We start from the raw sequence: 18983 nt of genomic DNA, 5'->3' as shown, positions 1-18983 counted from the left end.
TCTACTTCTCTGTGAAGCTGCTGTGCGCGACATCATTCATCCGCGACACATTTTTATTTTGTCTGCTGAGTTGTTTTGAGTCGCCTCAAGGTACCGCCGACTGTGCAAAGTGACCATTAATTATTTAAGTTAAGCTATTTATTTTTTTTGTCAAAATTAGTCTGCCGCATTATAGAAAGGGGAAATTGACGTCCCGACAATTACTCGTACGAGAGGGTGCATGTGAAGGGTGGTCATGGGTCGTTTCGCTGCAAAGTTGTTTCGCTACAAGTCGTTTAGCTTCTTCATGATGAAGTCAATTCGCTGCAAAGCATTTCTCGTTTCGAATACATATTTTCATTGCGTCCACTTCCCGTTCTATTAATTCACGCCATATCCAAGATCAAGCCCTCGATGAATCCGTGGTACCTCTGGCACTGAACGCTTGTTGTATTACTACGAGTTATAAAACCTTCGAAAATGTACTCCAGGCTTACCGCGAGCTGTATTTTAGGGGCTGGAGGAAGATCCTAGAGGGCAGATCATCCTAGCGTCATATATTTTCTATATTCAGCTTAAAGGCAAAAAGTTGTACTTGTTCCTTATAGCCCTAGCGCCCCTGGGATCTTCCAAGCTGAGAGTGCAGTGAGTGAGAGCTGAGGATCCTGCACCCTGTAAAACTGCTTTCGCTAGTTAAATCCTCTTACTAGGGACAAACCAGACAAAGATGGCGGCGGGTCGTTCTGTGGCTAATCATGACAACAAAGGCCGACCATTTGATTTTCGTTTGGCGTTATCACGAGCAGATAATGATGATAACTCTGCTGAAAGGTAGTTATTAACGCCTGTAAAGAGAACAGAAGGGTCCAAATTGCATTTTTGTGATTGTCTCCCGCCTCTTCAGTTCTAGTTACTAACCACACGGACCGAAACTTCTGCAATTTCCGCCTTGCTAATGCTAAAAACTTCTAGTCCCTCCATGTAAACAGCCCTTAACTCGTCCAGCTACTGTCATTGGGGTTACACGGCAAAAAGAATCGGATCTAACAGCTTAGGTAAGAAGGAGTACCGTTTCCCGGGACGAAATCTGATTGTTTACACAAGTGTTGTAATTAAGGAAAGGTACTTGGGAGTCCCTGGGAAACGGTTACACGACCGTTTACACTGTGTTTTTTTTTAGATCGGTACCGAAATGAGGCGTTCCGTTCCGAAAGACGTCCATGACCGCAATGGACCTTTTTGTTTCGAACGGAAGGTCGGTAAAATGTCTAAAATTGGAACTGGTCAAGAACCGTTTACACGTAAAATGTCATTGACTGTCTTTATTTTCATTGTAGTATCAGGATAAATAATTTCTTTCAATTAAAAAATGTTCCATCTATTTTTTTAGACTGTCATTTATCATATCAAAATGAAACCGAAAATAAAACATATACTTTATTTACTCGATTCAACGCCGCCCTCGAATAAAACGCCGCCTATGATTAAACGCTGCACACGAATACACGCCTTATCGGAAAAGCTAAAAATTTCACAAACGCCGCGACGTTTAATGGAATAAATATGGTACTCAATTGTACATTGATTAGTTCTTCAACGTTCCAAACATCACAACTGCAATACTATCTACAGTAAAAATTACTTCAGCTCTCTTACTAAGACGAGAATAAATGGGCATGAGAAATTGGAAATTGGAAATGGAAAATACGAAAGAACATTCCTGAGGCAATGTAATTATAAGATCTGACAACAGATTATTGTCCATGGTCTACCAACTTTTATTTAGCATAAAAAATGTCTAATTTCCCATGTCTCCCGACGTATAGTTCTTATATAATAATTCACATTTTCCATCGCCATCCCAATTTTGTTCCCATTTTTCATTCCTCCATTCATATTCTCCATTTTAGCAGCATAGTCAGAAGTGTTTCTCGTGATGAACATAAGCAACAAAAATAAAATCCCATGCATTACACTTTTAATGCCGTCATTCAGGTACATTCAGATATCCGAATGATATCAATTGCAATCGGCTTGAACAGACTTGAAACAGACTCCCTACGTCTTGTTGCACAGTTGCCCATGAACAAATGTCAAAACCATCACCGATAACTTGTCAGCTGAGAGAATTTCTAGTCGTTTTATTTCCCGTCAACAAGTCTGGTAACAAAAAACAACAACAACAATATCACTACGAATGCATTTTCCACACGTGGTGTATTCATCGCATTTGACAATCTTAAATATGAATACTTTTACTGGAACAGCCAGGGGTTGAGGACTGGTTCCGACGTTTTGTGATCAAACCCATGACAACTAAGATGGAGGCTACAAAGCTTGTTTCAACGTGCAAATAACAGGGGCACCCAACGAGAATATAGTTCCAAACCACTTAAACATAGCATTGTTAAACGTATATTAGTATTTAAACGGTAGATATAGGCAGATTTTTATCCCCTAGAAATTTTTCGCCTGTTCGGATTTCCTAGCTGAAAGTCTAGTGATCCGAAAATTATAGGGATGAAAACTTACCTTTTCGAAAATTTCAGCCAGAAAAAAGGCTCTCGAAAATTCTAGGTGACCTTTTTAGGGTAAAAATCCGTTAAAAATGGGCAATTATACCATTTTTTAGATGTTCAAAAATCCTAGGAGAGGCAGGCAAGCAAGAAATTTTACAACAACTGTTCGGAAAATTCTAGATCCCAAATCGTCTTCCGAACAGATGTTTTCCGAAATATTGACGTTGGGTGCCTCAGAAATAATGAGTACGGAAGGAACTTTGTCCAATGTCGAGGGTCTCTTCACAAAAGAGAGTGGCCGTTACATCCGAGAGATTAAAAGAGGAGTGAATGGGACAAAAAACCCGTGGCTGCTGTAGTTGAGGTTCGATTGTATATTTGTATAAGAGAAACATTAATTTTAAAGACAGCGGAACGGTAACTAACCTGAATGATCATTGCGTGAATTCATTCACTTTGGGTCCCTTTCTTTTCTCGTATTCAAAATACTTAAACAATGTCGAGGAAACTGTAGGAGTTTGCGCTTCCTTATTGCAACTACCTGACTGTGCTTTCTTTTTTGGTCTTGACATTCCCATGGAACGACATCTGCCAAGACCGGTGCTGCGGCTTCCTGCAAGAATCAACAAACAATCGTCGGCATTAAGAATCTTACGCAATCACAACGGCAATTGTAGGCGAATTTTTCTGGTGTTGTATTCTTAAGGACAGTATCCAAGTTAAGAAGAAGGAGGTGGAAATCGTCGTCTTGTGTTTACGTCCTTCATAAAGACGAGGACGACTACGACAACGAGATTTTCTCAATACTCAGTAGTGTGCACGAGTGTAACAGTGTCATTTTGGCGGGAAACACGTGACAGCCATCGTCAAATCCCGACCTCTCACGTCGCAGTCGTGCAGCGAAGACGACGGCGACGAAATGTACCAAAAAGTGTGATGCCCGCAGATTGAGATTGTTTTTTCGACTTTCTCGCTGTCTTCGCCATAGTGATTGTGTGATCTCCCTATCGGGCCAGTGGACCGGAATTCTTCTTTGTGATAATTCACGGGTCTCTAAACAAAGTAAGGAAGATTGAACTTCGGAAATTCTACGGAGAATGGGTACAAGCTTTGGGTGCAGTGATTTCTGGGATGATAAAAGCGTTAGTTATGATTGGTCGATGGTATTCAAGGCAACGATTAACCAATCATAACTAACGCTTCTCCACAAAAACCATCCCAGAAATCATTGCGCCGAAAGCTTGTACCTATTCCCCTTATAATTTCTTGAACGTACAATAGTCGTACCTGGTTTCGAATTCAGCCGAATCTGTTTCTTCATTGTCTAGAAAAAAGAGAAAAAGAAATAGAGGCAAAACCTGTGTACAAATCAAAACATTTTTTAAAGATACAAAGACACTGTACAATGGGCTTGTAAGGGAAATGTCTGCAGTGTTTGGTTTATAACCGCAGTTCGACGGTTGCTGTCTAATCGAGTTAGAATGAATGTAAGGAGGTAGATATGGATATAGCGAGGTAGATATATAAAAGATCATCATGCTTCAGTCCTGACTAGTTTGCGGAATCTGGAACTCAGAGTTCTTTTCTCCTCAAACATATCATTCTATCTATTATTTATTGCTCAGAGAGTATTTATGTCACTACGTGATGCAGTTAATTCTTGTGATCAATTGACATACTGTGACTGCGCGAGGCGCTAGTTGTGTCAGCCCACAAATGACCTGCTCATCATTAAAGTTCTCGATAGCTTAGTGGTTAGAGCATCCGACTAGTGTCTGGAAGATCTTGGCTGTTTAATTCGCATCTGGAACTCAGTCAAGAATGTTTCTGAGTTCTTTTCTCCCCACATATCATTTTATTTGCTATTCAGTCATAACAGCAGTTAAAAAGGTGTGAATCTTTAGAACAAACAAAATACACAGCATACCTTGGTCCCAACGGCGCTGCCTTGGCTAAGAGGCAAACTTCTTCCCGAGGAGAGTGGAGTTAAGTGCGCGACAGCTGACGGTGTAGGGGTAGGTGTGTCCCCATCCGTACTCTGCTCTGTATCTGACAAGTATCCGCTGTCAATATCTATAATCTCAACCGGCGGTACAGGAATACCAGTTTTCTCATTCGCAATTTCTTGTAAGGGAACTGACTTGTAATCATCCAGTCTTCTTTTTTTAACAGTTGGTTTATAACCAAAAAGTTCGCCCAAGCTTTTGTTTCCAGTCTGAGTATTTAAAGAGTGGTTTCTCAAAATACTTTGTTTCTGTAGCTTTGAAGAAGTCTCTGAGATTCTCTGTGACGAGTCGCTTTCTTGACTCCCCTCGAGTTTTTTCACTGAAAGACGCTCACGGCTGGAAGACACTTCACAAGAATGAAACTCATTCTCTTTGTTTTCCTCAATATCGCCCTCATCGTTACTTCCGCTCCCCACTTCGTTACCGCAAGAATCATCCGCCGTGTTTTCTTTTAACAAAGTAAGTACAGCCCCAGGATCCCCTGCACTAACAGTGCTTGCCTCGTCCTCATCTTGACATTCCGAATTCGTCACCTCATTATCTCCGATTTGCTCCTTATGTTCAGGGCTTCCAGCGAGATTAAAATACCTTTTAAGAAACAAGTTCAACAACAAGATGAATCCAATAGAACTTGCCACACACTGCAGTGAATACTACGCGCGTTTGATTCAGATTGCTCTTTGCTTACGGACTATTTGGGTATACAGACACACGACTGACGAGATCGAGGAATTCTTTTCTTAGTTTGTTCAAAACGGCGCATACGTGTAAAAATGTTAAGAATAACTAAGATTACTCTGGATTAAACAAGTGAAAGCTTTAAAGAATGTTTATCAGATGATGATTACAAGCAAGAAAGAGGCAAAGGGTACTTTCGGTGACTTTCCCTGAACAGTCACGATCCAGTGCTGCGAGGCCAGTTTCTCCATTATTATTGAATAAAACAAATATATCCACTATGTTTCTGTTTAGATGTGGATCAGAGAAGACGAAAAACTGTGAAATGTCCTCATTTAGCGATCAGATGATGATCATACCGCACTAAGTGATACCCTTCCACGAGCGAATCTAAGAAAGGGTGGGCGGGGACCCGGGCACCCGGCACCCAGGGGCCCGGGCACCCAGGGGCACGCTCCTTACTTTTAGACCAAACTGGCCACACCTACCTGCTGAATTCTGTTTTGCCTTTTGACTCCATATCTTGACCATTGACTTTAAATGGATTCTTGAACTTTGCTCTCTTAAGGCCATGACCCAGCGTACTTGATCCCTTGCGTTCAACGTTTGATGGCGCCCGTGTTAACATTGGCCTAGGCTTAAGAGCGGTGTACATGTTGACGAGTGAATCATCGTCCACAGCGTCCTCTGCAGCTTTTCTTTTCTGGCCTGGTGGCATGAAAGGCTTCTTTGTTTTGACAGACTGTTGTGAATTAAGCAGCAGTCCGGAGAGGTTTTTCTGAACGTCGTATCCAGTTTTCCCTCTCTTGCTCATGACCGAGTGACCAAACGATGACGTGGTGACTGGGGTGAGAGAATCGGATTCAATATCTACGTCGTCACCAGATTTACCATCAGACCCAAGATCTAAGACCTGAAAAAAAAAAGCAGAATCGAAAGTGTTGGATACCGTCGAAACTCCAATAAGCGACCACCCAAAATGCGAAGACTTAGTGGTCGCTAACGGTAGGTGGTCGCTTACGAGAAAAGAACCACAGGGGCCGGTCTTCAGTTTCCGAAAAGATGTCCGAACACATCTACTTTATGGAACTTTGGTTATTCAAAGTACTTGTTGCTTTTAAGTCATCTCCGCTTCGATAAGCGATTTTTTTGGTCCTGTTGAGCAACATGAACAGGGATAACGGAACTAAAATGGCTGAAGAATCAAATAAATTCCTACTATCCAAATCTCAAGCCTCAAGAGCCGATCAGTACAATCATAGAACACTAAAGAAAAAACTCGTCTTCACTGGAAAACGGGGAACAAAATAAACCAATCACAGGCAAGCAACAAAGGGTTTGCTACACTTCAAGTGAATAGCCTGCGTAGCAGGCGCTTAGTAGTAGTGGGCGCAAGAAAGCTACGCAGGTTACAAGTGAATTGAGCAGATTAGAGAGCTTTAGATTCGAAGACGAGGACCACTACGAGTACGAGATTTGAATGAAAGTTTTTTCGCGTATTCTCAAAAAACAGACACTCCGGAAAGCTTCCTTGTACTTTTGATTCACTGGAAACCTAAGTACTGTTATCTTTCTTGAAGGAGGTTAAGCCTTCTCCCGATCGTACAATGATAAAACTTATAACATTTGGTAACTTGTTTGTGCCACTACGACATTTTTGCTAAAATTCGTAGTAGAATGACGACGCCTATCACGTTTTCCCGCCAAAATGACGCTGGTTCACGCGCGAGCACAACTCAGAATTGAGAAAATCTCGTATTCGTAGTCGGTCTCGTCATTATCGAGAAGTGAATTCGATACCTTGGTTTTACACGGGCTGAAATTCGCTATCACTTCCCCTGTGATGGGGTTGATGTTACCTAGTGCAATTCCGAGCGCTTTCTCTCTAGACATCAATCTTTCATCTGTTAATGATCTAACAATTCAAACACAAAGCCTCCACAAATTTGTACACATTCACATGACTGGTACACACAATTTAGTAACTCGAGCTAAAATGACTTCGTCCCTCATCCTTATATACCAAATACACACCACAGCCCTTCTCAACACCAACACCCCCTCCCACTGAAAAATAAACAAGAAATTGGTTCTTCTCGTTCGCGACTAACAACATGCAGCTAGTGTAACAATTTTTACAGATAATGTAGTGTTTCAGTACTAAATCACGAAGGAAATCGAATCTCAGATAAAACAACAGATTGGTTTATATTTTTTTGGTTTTAAGTAATTAAAAGTATATAAATGGACGCTTCGTTTTTAGCCTTGGCTAAATCTATATATTACATAAAAGATATACGAGGATACGGTCCAGCAAACTCCAGATCACCAAGTTCTATGCCTTCTGGTAGCTCGTTCAATGAAACCAGCTTCTTAGAGATGGGATCAAAAACTAGCTGATACAGAAAAGTTTCGTCTGCTTGTTTGAAACTCTTTTCATAGTCTGCAGGGACCTGCATCTTGGCGTCTAGTCTCAGGGATCGTATCGCCTGGGAAAGATAAAATAGAATGGTTCATGACAATGAATAAGCCCTTACAAAAGCCTTAAACTCTTCTCGTCAATAGAGGACCACAGAGACCTTTAGATTCCAAGAGAAGGAGGACTACGACGACGAGGGACTTCAGGCAACGACGTTTTTGAGCGACGCAGGTAAACGGGAAGTAGCCTTTTTGTATTCTTGGGCCGTGATTCTGACCAAAGTTTTGGCTAAATCTTCTCTATGAGAGTAAAGTCACTTAGCAACACAAATTTGTCAGCATCAAGGTACATCAAAGGAGAACTGAAATGGCTAACGTCTGGTTGACGCGTGTCGCTCAAAAACGCCTTTGCTTTTAGCTCCCTCATACTAAGTAGTGCGCTCACGTGTGCCAGCGTCATTTTGGCGGGAAAACGTGGTAGCCGTGGTCATTGGACCATGGGTTTTAGCGATGTTGTAGTAGTGGAAACAAGTTATCAAATGTTGGAAGTTTTATCATTTTGCGATAGGGAGAGGGTTTAATCTCCTTCAGTAAAAATAACCGTGCCAACGTTTCTAGTGAAAAAATCCTTTAAATAGCTTATCATTTGATTTGGGGACAAGAGATGACTGAATCGTACAATCAGGGAATTTAATGAATCTCGCCACTACATTTACGTTAGAGTCCAGCCAGCACTCTGGGGAAGGCTCGAGTCAAACAGGATACTGAAAGTCAACAAACACACGCTACAAGTTGCGCAACTCTTTTTAAGACTGTTGATCAGCCAAATTCTTAAGCACTTGCCTAGGAATCAGGATTCGAATCCACTTTTTATTTTCATTAAAAAAAATCGGTTTTCGTTTGATACCCAACGCCGAGCAACTAGAGCTCAATGCTTTCACAGTCGAAAAACATCACTTTCGGGACTCTCAACCGGTAAAGCATCTACCTTTTCAACGGAAGATGATTTTCTCAGAAGTTTCAAAGCCTTGTGAAGTCCAATCCCCTTGACAGAAGGCAAATAATCGCAACCCGACAATATGCACATGTGTCGGAACTTTTCTTGGGTGAACTCATGCAGCTTAAGGTCTGTCAACTTGGAAAGATCGGCTAAATCAATGGCCATACCATGGCCATAGGCATCCATCTTGAAGATTACCTGGAAAACGAGAATACATGCACATTTATTAAAGTCAACAAGGTTCCTCTAAAGTAGAAGGGCCAAATGATGATGATGATGATAATGATGATGATATTGAGTAGTTTGCAACAGAAAACATCGAAAAAGGTACACCGTGCTTCTTACCTGTGAAGGTAAGTATGGAGGGAAGAAGGGTCGAATCCTTCCATACTAACCCTCACAAGATTACAGATTACAGTAAAATAAAAACATATCTTTTCTATGATTAGCATGCAAGCACTTCTGTGTCTATCACATCAGCTATATGGGTATGTGAGGCTCCGAAGGGTGTGGTTTTTTACCTCATATGGTCTAACATTAGGTATGGTTTTTAGCTGTTTGGCTCTAAAATAAAGTAAGAGTCTGGGATCAGGGATGTTTTATCTATTTTTACCATTTGTCTTTGAGAAAGATGCTTCAGGTCTGAGAAAGGTTGGTAAAATCACTTATTTTTGTCCAAAATTCAGGAAGCATGCCATACATCCCTAATTTATTTACCAGGAGAACACCTCACCCTCCCCCCCCCCCCTTCCAATGTCAGGCAACAGATAACTACAGATTACTAAGGTTTGGGTTTATAACAATCAAGGAAGAATAGACTGCGAGCGGTCTCCCTTTTGCCCAACACCTCACTGCTTGTGGCTTTGCCACTCGCATACTCACGTACTGCACTAGCTTAAAGATTTTCGAGCAAAAGAAAGACTGATTGCAATCTTAAGCAAAAATAACTCTATAACTTGTAGGGCGTATCATAAACATAAGGTCACCTACCTTTTGGCATCCATATACAAGTAAATCTGAGTCTTCAGATATAACAGCAGAGGTGATCCCAGTTTTCATTAGATATGCCAGCTGAGCGTCAGCCTCATAAGGTGCTACAATGCAGTCTACACCTTTCTTCCTACATTCCTAAAAAGAAAATAGAGAGTTTTATCTTCACGTATACAGAAAACGGCAAACGTCAGATTCAAGTTGAAAATTTCTCAAAATAGAAAATGAGCAGATAAAAATGGTTAAAAACAATTCTTATGGGTAAAATATTGCTTGAAACTAATAATAAAAATATTTATGTGTTAGAAATAATGAACAGTAAATGAAAAGTGAAGAGGAAACTTTTAAAACCTCTCTAATGCTAAGCCCTTGTCAGTATTGCTGGTAATTACAGCTTTATCCAGGCATGTTTCTCAGGCCATGTGGGCTTTTCAGATATCTATTCAGATACACTAGTAGCGGATACGAATTTGCCACTTTAGAATTGAGAAGGAAACTGTTCCAAGTAACTGTCGAAAAGACTTATGGGACTGTCACTGGAGGCAGGGAAAAAATTGGCCAATAGCTGGTTAGCGCATCTACAATGACAATCCCAGAAGTCTTTGCAAAAGCAAACTCGGGCAAGGTTCCCTCCCACATCTAAAGTGGCAGATGGGACTAGCATTGTCAATTCTTCTTAACCCTTTAAGCCCCAATATCCACAACCAAATTCTCCACACTGATATTCATACATTTCCTTAGAGATACGTTGAGAGGGTTTAATCATAGATCAAAGAATTTTCTCTTTGGTGATCATTTGATTAATTATCGTAACAATTTCTCTTGACAATGTATGGATATTGTTAAAAGAAAATTGATGATTGTCACTATTGGGACTTACAGTGTTAAGCACTGTATCAAATGTTACAAACAAAAACAACGAACTTTGAAAAACTGTTAGGCTAACAAGTCTTCAAAAACCCACAGTTTTAATCCATTTTTTTAAAAGTTATTCAAGTTTGCACATTTATGCCTACTTTTTTGTATCTGCTGTGTTGTTAATACTTCTTTTAAAGTTTTGTAAGATTATTTTTATGTTTCACTCTGTCAAAATGGTGGCAGTTTCTATGGCCAGAATTTTTATAAAATTTGTGACACCGCTCCTTTAAGATTAGATGTCTGTGTATCACCTGTTACTGCCCCCTAGTAAAAACACTGTTAGAAGAAGAAGACCATGATTATGTGGACAGTACCAGGAATACAAAAGCAATCAAAAAGACAAATAACAGCACCAGTACCTTAATTACTTCAAGAGCCATTTCTGGACTGATATCAACACACTTCTGAAAGCATTCTAAAGCCTGTTGTCTGTTGCCAGCTCGCAAAAAGGCCAAACCTTTGGCCTTGTTTTCTTGTCTTGTCCTAGAAAATAGAAAATTAAGAGGCTGAAATTTAAGTGTGGGAATAGCAAAAAATATTCAGCTGCACCCCAGTTTTTCAATCAACACTGGGGGCCCTGTAAGGGTACATTTCTGACAAGTGACATGGCCTTGAAACAGCAACACTAGAAAGATACTACGGCAACAAACGACACAAAGATAGGTTGAAACTGGGAGAGCAACGAGTACAATAGTAAAACAAAATACATGGATATTTTCTGGATCCTTATATTTGAAATGTCACATACTTACTTTCTTCGTTGTTCCTCTTGACCTGCCTTGGAAGGTAAGTATGATCCATCAAACACTAAGATTGGCTTAACATTAAAATGTAGCAGCATGTTGATACGCTTCAAAACATAGTTGACATATCTGAAAAACAGATGGTTGGATGACAATGCAGTCACGCTAAAATCATTTCTTTAACTATTACTGTGGATTTTCAAAGAAGTCAAAGTCTTTCAGATCTGTCGTTAACCAGAACTGGAAGTTATTTGGGGGTGGGGGGGGGGGGTGTTGGAGAGCCCTAAATAAAGTATTCTAGGGGGGGGGGGCAAACGATCCTAGCAACTAAATGACTGTTAATGATTTCAGATTTCCGTTATGTTTAAATGTCAGAGTCACTAAAATTAATGAGAAAAGCAGCTACATACACAAAGCTTTTCTTTCCCTCTACCAGTTCCATGGCGCATCCATAAGCTCCCTTGTGTAACCAGCAGTAGGCGTCCACTGCAATAACCTGACCGGCAAAATCTTCAGCAATCGAAACGGGTTTTTGGATTGGCTTTAGCAGAGGAAGCAAGCCTTGGATTCCCATTTCTTACTCTTGCCAATACTAACAATCTTTACCACTGCTAAGAAAGTTAAAAGGCCTATGACGATCCTCTCCAAACATCACTGAAATTGCGACGACATCTAATCACACGACGACGAAAGCGCGGAGAGTTCGGCTGCGAAATCAAATAAGCATTCACAATTTTAAAGATATTCGAATAAATTCCTTTAAAATTAATAATATGAGCAGGATCTTGATCGAAACAAACGTATTTCCAAGTTGATGGAGGGTGACAAATTCGCAAATTCGATTCAACAACAACTGCAGGCGAATTATCAACATTATCATTACTTGGGTCCAAGATCATAGTTTCCTAATTATATGACCCAGTATAACACTGCTTACCACTTCTATGCGTTCCTACATCGCTCGATCAAGCTGTCTCATCTTAATAAAGCTACATTTCGAGGGAAACAGAAAGTTTTTTCACCAAAATCAGCCGACACATCAAGCAAAAGTGAACAAAATTTCGCGCCACGCGATCGTCCCAGTCTTAACGCTGCAAGATTGAAATGTTTGGAGACTGGGGGTGATAAACTGAGGAAAAAGAAAACGTAGAAGCAAAATGGCGGCCACGTCAGTTCCTCTGTATTCTCCGTCTTCACAACCTCCTTTGGATATGGAGGTAGATCCACCGGTGGACGAGTTTTCGTTTGGTCCTCCAATGAGTCAAGATGCCTCTATGTACTCTGGATCCATTGAGGCGCAGGAAGAATTCATGGAAAGCGGTCGGAAAGACGACGCGAGTGGAGGCCCTCGGTACAGATTTCCTTTCTATTCGCAAATTTTTAACAAGAAAAACTACGACTGGCTCTTAGAGGTGGATGAAAGTAGCGACGACTTTAACAAGCCACTGCTGTAAGTACACTTTTGAACAGGAATTAACTTTTTTCTTTGAAGAAGAAAGAGCAAGGGAAAATCTCTGTGAAGCTCATACCCGAGCAATGTTTAATAAGCGTAAACATTGATTTCGGACAAATTATTCAATATGCTTTTTTCCTGCAATCATACTGAAAGAAGTACAAAACCAGCGGAATCTTACAAAACCAACTGTTCATCAGAATGAGAAATACAACTGGAGCCAATTAACAAAGTCTGTCTTTAGTTACAAGAATGTTACTCTGGAATATTGAGTAGGGTCCATTTTGAGGGATGGAACTTACAATAATAAAGAGAGTTTTTCTTGTACATAACTGCATTTTACAAATTACATCATAAAATATTTTCAGTGGAATTTCTGTGGTATACTAGGCCCCATGGATAGTGATTTATCCAGTTGATAGCGTCATCCACCTTTTCAACAACCAGGCCGCGGTTGTTCAAACATTGGATAGTGCTATCCACAGGATAAAAATCTATCCAATGGATAGTGCAATTCGTTTCCCTAATACTTATCTGCTGGATAGTGATTTATCCGGTGGATAGCGCTATCCAACATTTGAACAACCGGGGCCAGGTGTACAATAATCATTAAGGTTGGATATGTCCCTATATGCATGAGTGTGATAACAATAATAGTGTCATCAATATTCTGTCATCTTGAGAAGTAATATTGTTGGCATTACCTCATAATAATATTTACTGTGTTTTTCCAGTGAAGAGCTTGACATTGATTTGCAAGATATCTACTACAAGGTGCGTTGTGTTGTGTTTCCAATTCCATCACTGGGATTCAAGAGAGATGTGCTTAGAGACAGTCCAGACTTCTGGGGCCCTTTGTTTGTTGTGGTTGTATATGCAATGCTGGCATTGTTGGGACAATTTAAGGTTAGTCAATAATTTTTTTGTCAACTTAAGCAACAAGAACATTAAAAAAGTAATGGGTTTCGAGTGGCAAGACAACAACTTTACTCATACATGAGACACATTTTTGTACATTTTTTAGCCGTCGTTGCACGACTATGACATGAAAGTGCCTACATGTAATTTAATGTTTTGTTGAGGACAGGACCACAAGACAACAACTTTGTTTTTCTTTACTTAAACTTCGATAGGGTCCTTTAGAATTCAACTCCAAAAAAGTTTGCCAACATTTGATGAATTAAACGAGATGGAACAAGTGCGATAAAGTTTTAGGCAGTGCAAATTCACTTTTCAAGTGATGTTTTGGTAGCCGTAGCTGTCGTGTTTGTTAAAGCTCCCTAATAATAAGAAAAGGGGCAATATCATCATAGAGTAGTGATCAATATTATTACACTCAGTAGGTGTACATTATTTTGATTTTATTGACATAATTCTCTTGCTCTACCTTGGCTGAAAAGGCTTAGAGACGGGGTGTCAGTTAAGATAATAGCATACATGACCTTAACAAGGCTCGCAATTAGCTTATCCATTGAAGCATCAGCTGGCATGGCAACACAACAGAGCATAGAATAAATGTACTGACCACTGAGTTATTAACTTAACAGGTTGTCTCATGGATAATAACAATATGGCTGCTGGGATCCCTTATTATTTTCTTGCTGGCCAGAGTGCTGGGAGGAGAAGTGAGTTTTCAGAATTGATTAATAAATAAAAGCACTGGTGTTTCATGCCATACCAGATGTATATACTGCTATTTTGAGAAAGGTTGTCGGAAAAAATGTGCACGCAACAAATCCCAAAAGGTAATATGGGATGTGCGCAATACACTGTTCCTGACACTGTAGCTGTCGAACCTGCTTTTGTTGCTTTCCTTTAGCACTCACAGACACATGTCCATGGCTTCTCTTGCCATTCTTTCAAATTTCTTTGAAAAACAGAGAACTCAAAACCACCCACAATACCTTTCGGGCTTGTCATGTGCACTTTATCTGACAACCTTTCTCAAATTAGCTTTATGTTGTTTGGAGAAAAGTGATGTTTACCACACTTGGTGCTTGAAGACTACCCACAATGTTATGGTACAGACCCATTCAAAATATACTTAATAGTTTTGTTACATTTCAGGTAAACTACTCTCAGTGCTTGGGAGTGATTGGCTACTCACTTATTCCGCTTGTTCTGACTGCTGCCGCTCTGCCTTTGGTCCATTATTTTCCCATGGTTAGCTTCAGTGTCAAGGTAATTAACAGAAATTTGCTCAAACAAAAACTCCTTGTTCTGTCAAGGCTGCAGCTGAACTTGTAACCAGTGGTAGTGATTTTGTTCAAATTGAAACAAAAATCAACCTTTGAAAAAAACCTAAGGCTTCCAAAAAAAAGTTTAAAAAAATCTCTGGAACAAAACTCAACCCAGCTCCAAGAATTTCCTAGTGCCTTACTTGCAGAACTATGTGGCAAGGATACGTAAGCATTACCAGAAATCTCCAGATTCTTTTGAATTCCCTCAAAACTACTTAAATCCAGCCACATGCACACACACACAAATACTTGCCAAATTTTCCTGCCCAGTCTATTAAATTCAAGAATTGAAAATTTCAAACCCAGAGAGATTCTGCGATCATCCCTGTCACTTGAAATCCAGAGTACCCCGCCACTCCTAGTTTTCTTGCTCTTCAGTTAGTGCTTTAACTCTACTTTGGACCAGCAACCACAGTGTGCTGTGTGGTTAGCTCATTTGCCTTTTTAGATAAATCCCACAGTCATGATCTCAGACAAAAATATGTTCTTTATTCATGTTGTCTCAGATGCTGGGCAAGAAATGTTTATCCCTGTTGAGGTTTAACAAAGAACCTAGAAATAGATGGTCTCATTGAGGCCCCAAAAACGACCTGTTGCTATCTTTGTTCTGGGATGCTCTCCTGTGAATGGCCTACATTGTATCTTGCGAGGCGCAATAATGACATGTTAAAATTCTGTGAGCTCTGAAGGCACAGAGCTTGGTTTCAAAGTGTTAACTTCTTTTTTCATTATACTCTCATAATGCTTTCTTAAGATATCCTGTCCCAGGGAACAATCACAATACAGTGAAACCTCTATTAAGTGGATCCCCAATTAAGTGGGACAACCTCTGTTTAGCGGACACTAAGCTGGGTCCCAAAAGGAACATCTGATATTTCCCTTTGTAACAAACCCCTATTCTGCAGACACCTCTATTAAGTGAACACGGACACTAAAATAAGTTGTATTTGGCTAATTTCTATTGTTAAAAACCTCTATTAAGCGGACACCAGACAGAATTGACAATAGTAGTGTTGGATTACGTCCTTGAAATACGTACTGAAATCAGTTAATGTTTTTGCATTTACAAACAAATTAAAGTTGGTAATGAAAGGTAATGAACTTAAACTCTGGATAGCTTCTTTAGCAACATGCAACTTTATCACAGTTCAGAGTAACCATTGAGTGTTGATCATTAACAAACATTGTGCAATTTTTACAACCCTTATTAAGCGGACACCCTCTATTAAGCGGACACTTGGGAAGGTCCCAAAGGTGTCCTCTTAATAGAAGTTTCACTGTATTATTTGTTTTTGTTGAAAGCATCATCATGGTAACATCCATTAATTGTTTTTTCCATTTCAGCTGTTTGGTGTGGTTTGGGCATCATACAGCGCAGGATCTCTCCTCATACAAGATGAACTCAAGAACAAAAGACTCTTACTTATGTACCCAATATTACTCCTCTATATCTACTTCTTTTCTCTGTATACTGGTGCATGAGGTATCTAATATGTACTCAAATTATGTGATCCAATAGTTTACGGTTTATAGGTCAATTTGCAGTTATCTACAAAGCTGTTGACCCAGTCTTTGACAGTAGAGGGGCAGTGACTTTGTTTCCGCGGAGAACTCAGTGTCATTCATATGCATAAGAGCAGGATCTACATTTAAAATGATTTGAAGTTTCTATCAAAACAAAGTTACCTCAAGCCCGGCTTTTACTCAAGGTCACAACAGTCGGTACACTCTTGTAAAACAGTCTGTTTGCCCATTTAAGAGACAAGCAAGCTGACCCACAGTAAAGTTAATTCAGCTACACGCTTATGGAACAAGGAAATTATACACATTTCTCATTTCTTCTCTTTCTCCACAAGCTTGAAAGTGCCATGTAGTTAACTTTTCGTGTGGTTGAGGTTGCGCGTTACGTTTGTGGGTTTTTTAACTCGTTAACCGATCCAATAACCTGCATTGCAGTCGGACTTGTCACTCAAGGCCCAGATATGAGAGAACTTAGATTGCTAGGCTACCAATCCAAAGGTACAGTCCAATGTGTCTTGCCATTTAGTACTGTAGACTAAGAGAATTAGAAATAGATATGTATTTTGTTTAAAGTTACTGGTAATTATTGTATATGTATTTCAAGAATAAGTATAGGCATATACAGGTGTATGCCATGTGGTTTTCACCAAATTCAGTCCATCCTTAGATTAAATTGAGGCTCTTGTATTGGGGCTTCGCGCTATTCTACTATGGCTTAGCGTCATGTCCGACCGGTTGTGAATTTAGAAACTTAACTAATGTGTGAAGAGTGTACATAAAATGGGAATAAAGTTTGGTTTTCTTGGCATTGTACGCTTGCCACGCAGGATACCTGCAAAACGGCCCCAGCTTAGTAAAGAAACTGCTTTGCGGGCTCTGAATCATGTTCTGGGAAGTACTAAATGTTAATGCACTACCGACTCAGAAGGACCACGATGATAATATAAGGCTTTAGTCGCTGTGAATATTAAGTTTATATTTTTGTCTTCACGACAATTTCTAAATTTCGCTCCAGGGTCTTGTAAACAGGAGCGGTGACAGCCGACGCACTGTCGAAGCTGAGAACTTGAGGAATTCCTTGGCTTTCTCACAAGTGCAACAGAGATCCAAAAGCAAGTCAACAAGTGAGCGTTCAGTTATTCATGTTCGCGAATACTTGGAAGAAGTTTTCTTTCACACAAGTTGAATATAAAGGGTCAAGAGTACTCATTGCGCAAAGCGCTTATATTAACTTACTGACCTTGTTTTCGAACCAGCACGTGCGAGAACGAGATGTGTTTATCACAACCGCTTAATGAAAATCCTTCCGGTGAAAACAATTCTCTGCCAAAAATTTCCCAGATGAACGAACAGAGGATATCCACTCTTGGAAAAGTGATTTACGACCTATTATTCACGTCTCCCTGGTGCTAGTGTTTATCATGATCAAATTCTGTTATTGCCATTTGTAAGGTGGTTGTTAAAGTATTTTCATCGCTACTTTTGTTATTAATCTCTTTCCTATTCCTTGCGATTTTTGTTATTTTCTATCCCCTCTTGTGGAAAGGTTTTTATGTCTTACAGATAATCCCCTTGATTCATCCGCTGTGAACGTGCGCGAAGCGAGTGTGTACCTCTCAAAGCTTAGTTTCCGACTGGCATAAAGGCATTTCCCTAAAACGAGTGATATGAGCTCCTATTTGTCCCTCAGGTTTTCGTCATCTACACGCTGACGGTAAATTCTGGACGCTTCTACTACCTTAATATGTCTATTATTTTTTTTATTGATTTTTTCATTTATGTTTTGACTAATAACAGGGGTCTTTCTTGTAAAAAAATTGAATCCCCTTTTCGATCATTTCAAATACAGTTGTGTATATTTACTTTTAAGTAAGCTAGATTTCAGTATGTGAAAAGAAAGAGCCAATACAAGGCTTTCTTGTCTAAAAATAAATGCGAAATGCCATTCCGACACAGTAAGAACTGACAAAGCGCCACCCCCTGGCAGACACTTATGCTGGCGTTGATGTGAATTCAATACAGTTAACTCTGAGTCACGATTTAGATAACCTAAACAAATGGCTTATTTCTAATAAACTTACTTTGAACACTTCTAAAACTGAATTCATGCTAATTGGCTCCAGACAAAAATTGAGTACTTTGTCGAACCCACTTGAGCTCTCGATTAATAATGTTCCGATAGAACACGTTTCCTCTGTCAAATCGCTTGGAATATTTATTGATGAAAATCTACGGTGGCAAACACACATTGATAAATTATCTAAAAAGGTCGCTTCCGGAATTGGAGCAATAAAAAGAATTAGACCTTTTGTCCCTCCACCTACCCTTCACTATATATACAACTCACTAATTCAATCTCAATTCGATTATTGCAATCTTGTCTGGGGTAATTGTGGTAAAACATTATTTGACAGGCTACAGAAGCTTCAGAACCGTGCCGCTCGCGTTTTAACCTTCTCTAGCTATGATGCTGATGCTAACCGTTTGATTAGACAACTCGATTGGAAAGACTTGAACA

At 39.8% G+C, this 18983-nt stretch overlaps 2 protein-coding genes across 2 annotated transcripts; one reads left to right on the top strand and one right to left on the bottom strand.

Moving 5' to 3' along the window:
* Nucleotides 1-1286: 1286 nt before the first annotated feature.
* LOC140942600 (uncharacterized) lies at nucleotides 1287-12457 on the bottom strand. The gene is made up of 12 exons (XM_073391521.1): nucleotides 11662-12457; nucleotides 11261-11380; nucleotides 10868-10991; nucleotides 9591-9728; nucleotides 8589-8798; nucleotides 7490-7671; nucleotides 6983-7079; nucleotides 5671-6095; nucleotides 4426-5092; nucleotides 3786-3822; nucleotides 2925-3111; nucleotides 1287-2139 (listed from the first exon to the last, which is right to left on the bottom strand). Exons 1-11 carry the CDS (start codon nucleotides 11823-11825, stop codon nucleotides 2933-2935), a joined length of 2343 nt encoding a protein of 780 aa, XP_073247622.1. The 5' UTR covers nucleotides 11826-12457; the 3' UTR covers nucleotides 1287-2139; nucleotides 2925-2932.
* Nucleotides 12373-17273, top strand: LOC140942599 (protein YIPF4-like). Its single transcript, XM_073391520.1, has 5 exons — nucleotides 12373-12701; nucleotides 13439-13610; nucleotides 14252-14329; nucleotides 14772-14885; nucleotides 16289-17273. Exons 1-5 carry the CDS (start codon nucleotides 12409-12411, stop codon nucleotides 16424-16426), a joined length of 795 nt encoding a protein of 264 aa, XP_073247621.1. The 5' UTR covers nucleotides 12373-12408; the 3' UTR covers nucleotides 16427-17273.
* The last annotated feature ends 1710 nt before the right edge of the window (nucleotides 17274-18983 follow it).

Source organism: Porites lutea, chromosome 7, assembly GCF_958299795.1.
Source record: "Porites lutea chromosome 7, jaPorLute2.1, whole genome shotgun sequence".
NCBI lineage: Eukaryota > Metazoa > Cnidaria > Anthozoa > Scleractinia > Poritidae > Porites > Porites lutea.
Note: the sequence above shows the minus strand (reverse complement) of the source record. Positions and strands in the feature narration are given on the sequence as shown.

Bases quoted from the DNA above. Each gene is read 5' to 3' on its own strand.
- LOC140942599 (XM_073391520.1), top strand. From the start codon at position 12,409: ATGGCGGCCACGTCAGTTCCTCTGTATTCTCCGTCTTCACAACCTCCT. The intron at 12,702-13,438 runs GTAAGTACACTT...GTGTTTTTCCAG, and splicing joins GACTTTAACAAGCCACTGCT to TGAAGAGCTTGACATTGATT. The intron at 14,886-16,288 runs GTAATTAACAGA...TTTCCATTTCAG, and splicing joins TGGTTAGCTTCAGTGTCAAG to CTGTTTGGTGTGGTTTGGGC.
- LOC140942600 (XM_073391521.1), bottom strand. From the start codon at position 11,825: ATGGGAATCCAAGGCTTGCTTCCTCTGCTAAAGCCAATCCAAAAACCC. The intron at 9,729-10,867 runs GTACTGGTGCTG...TTTTCTTTTTAG, and splicing joins TGGCTCTTGAAGTAATTAAG to GAATGTAGGAAGAAAGGTGT. The intron at 8,799-9,590 runs GTAGGTGACCTT...CTCGTTTTCCAG, and splicing joins TTGTATATGGATGCCAAAAG to GTAATCTTCAAGATGGATGC.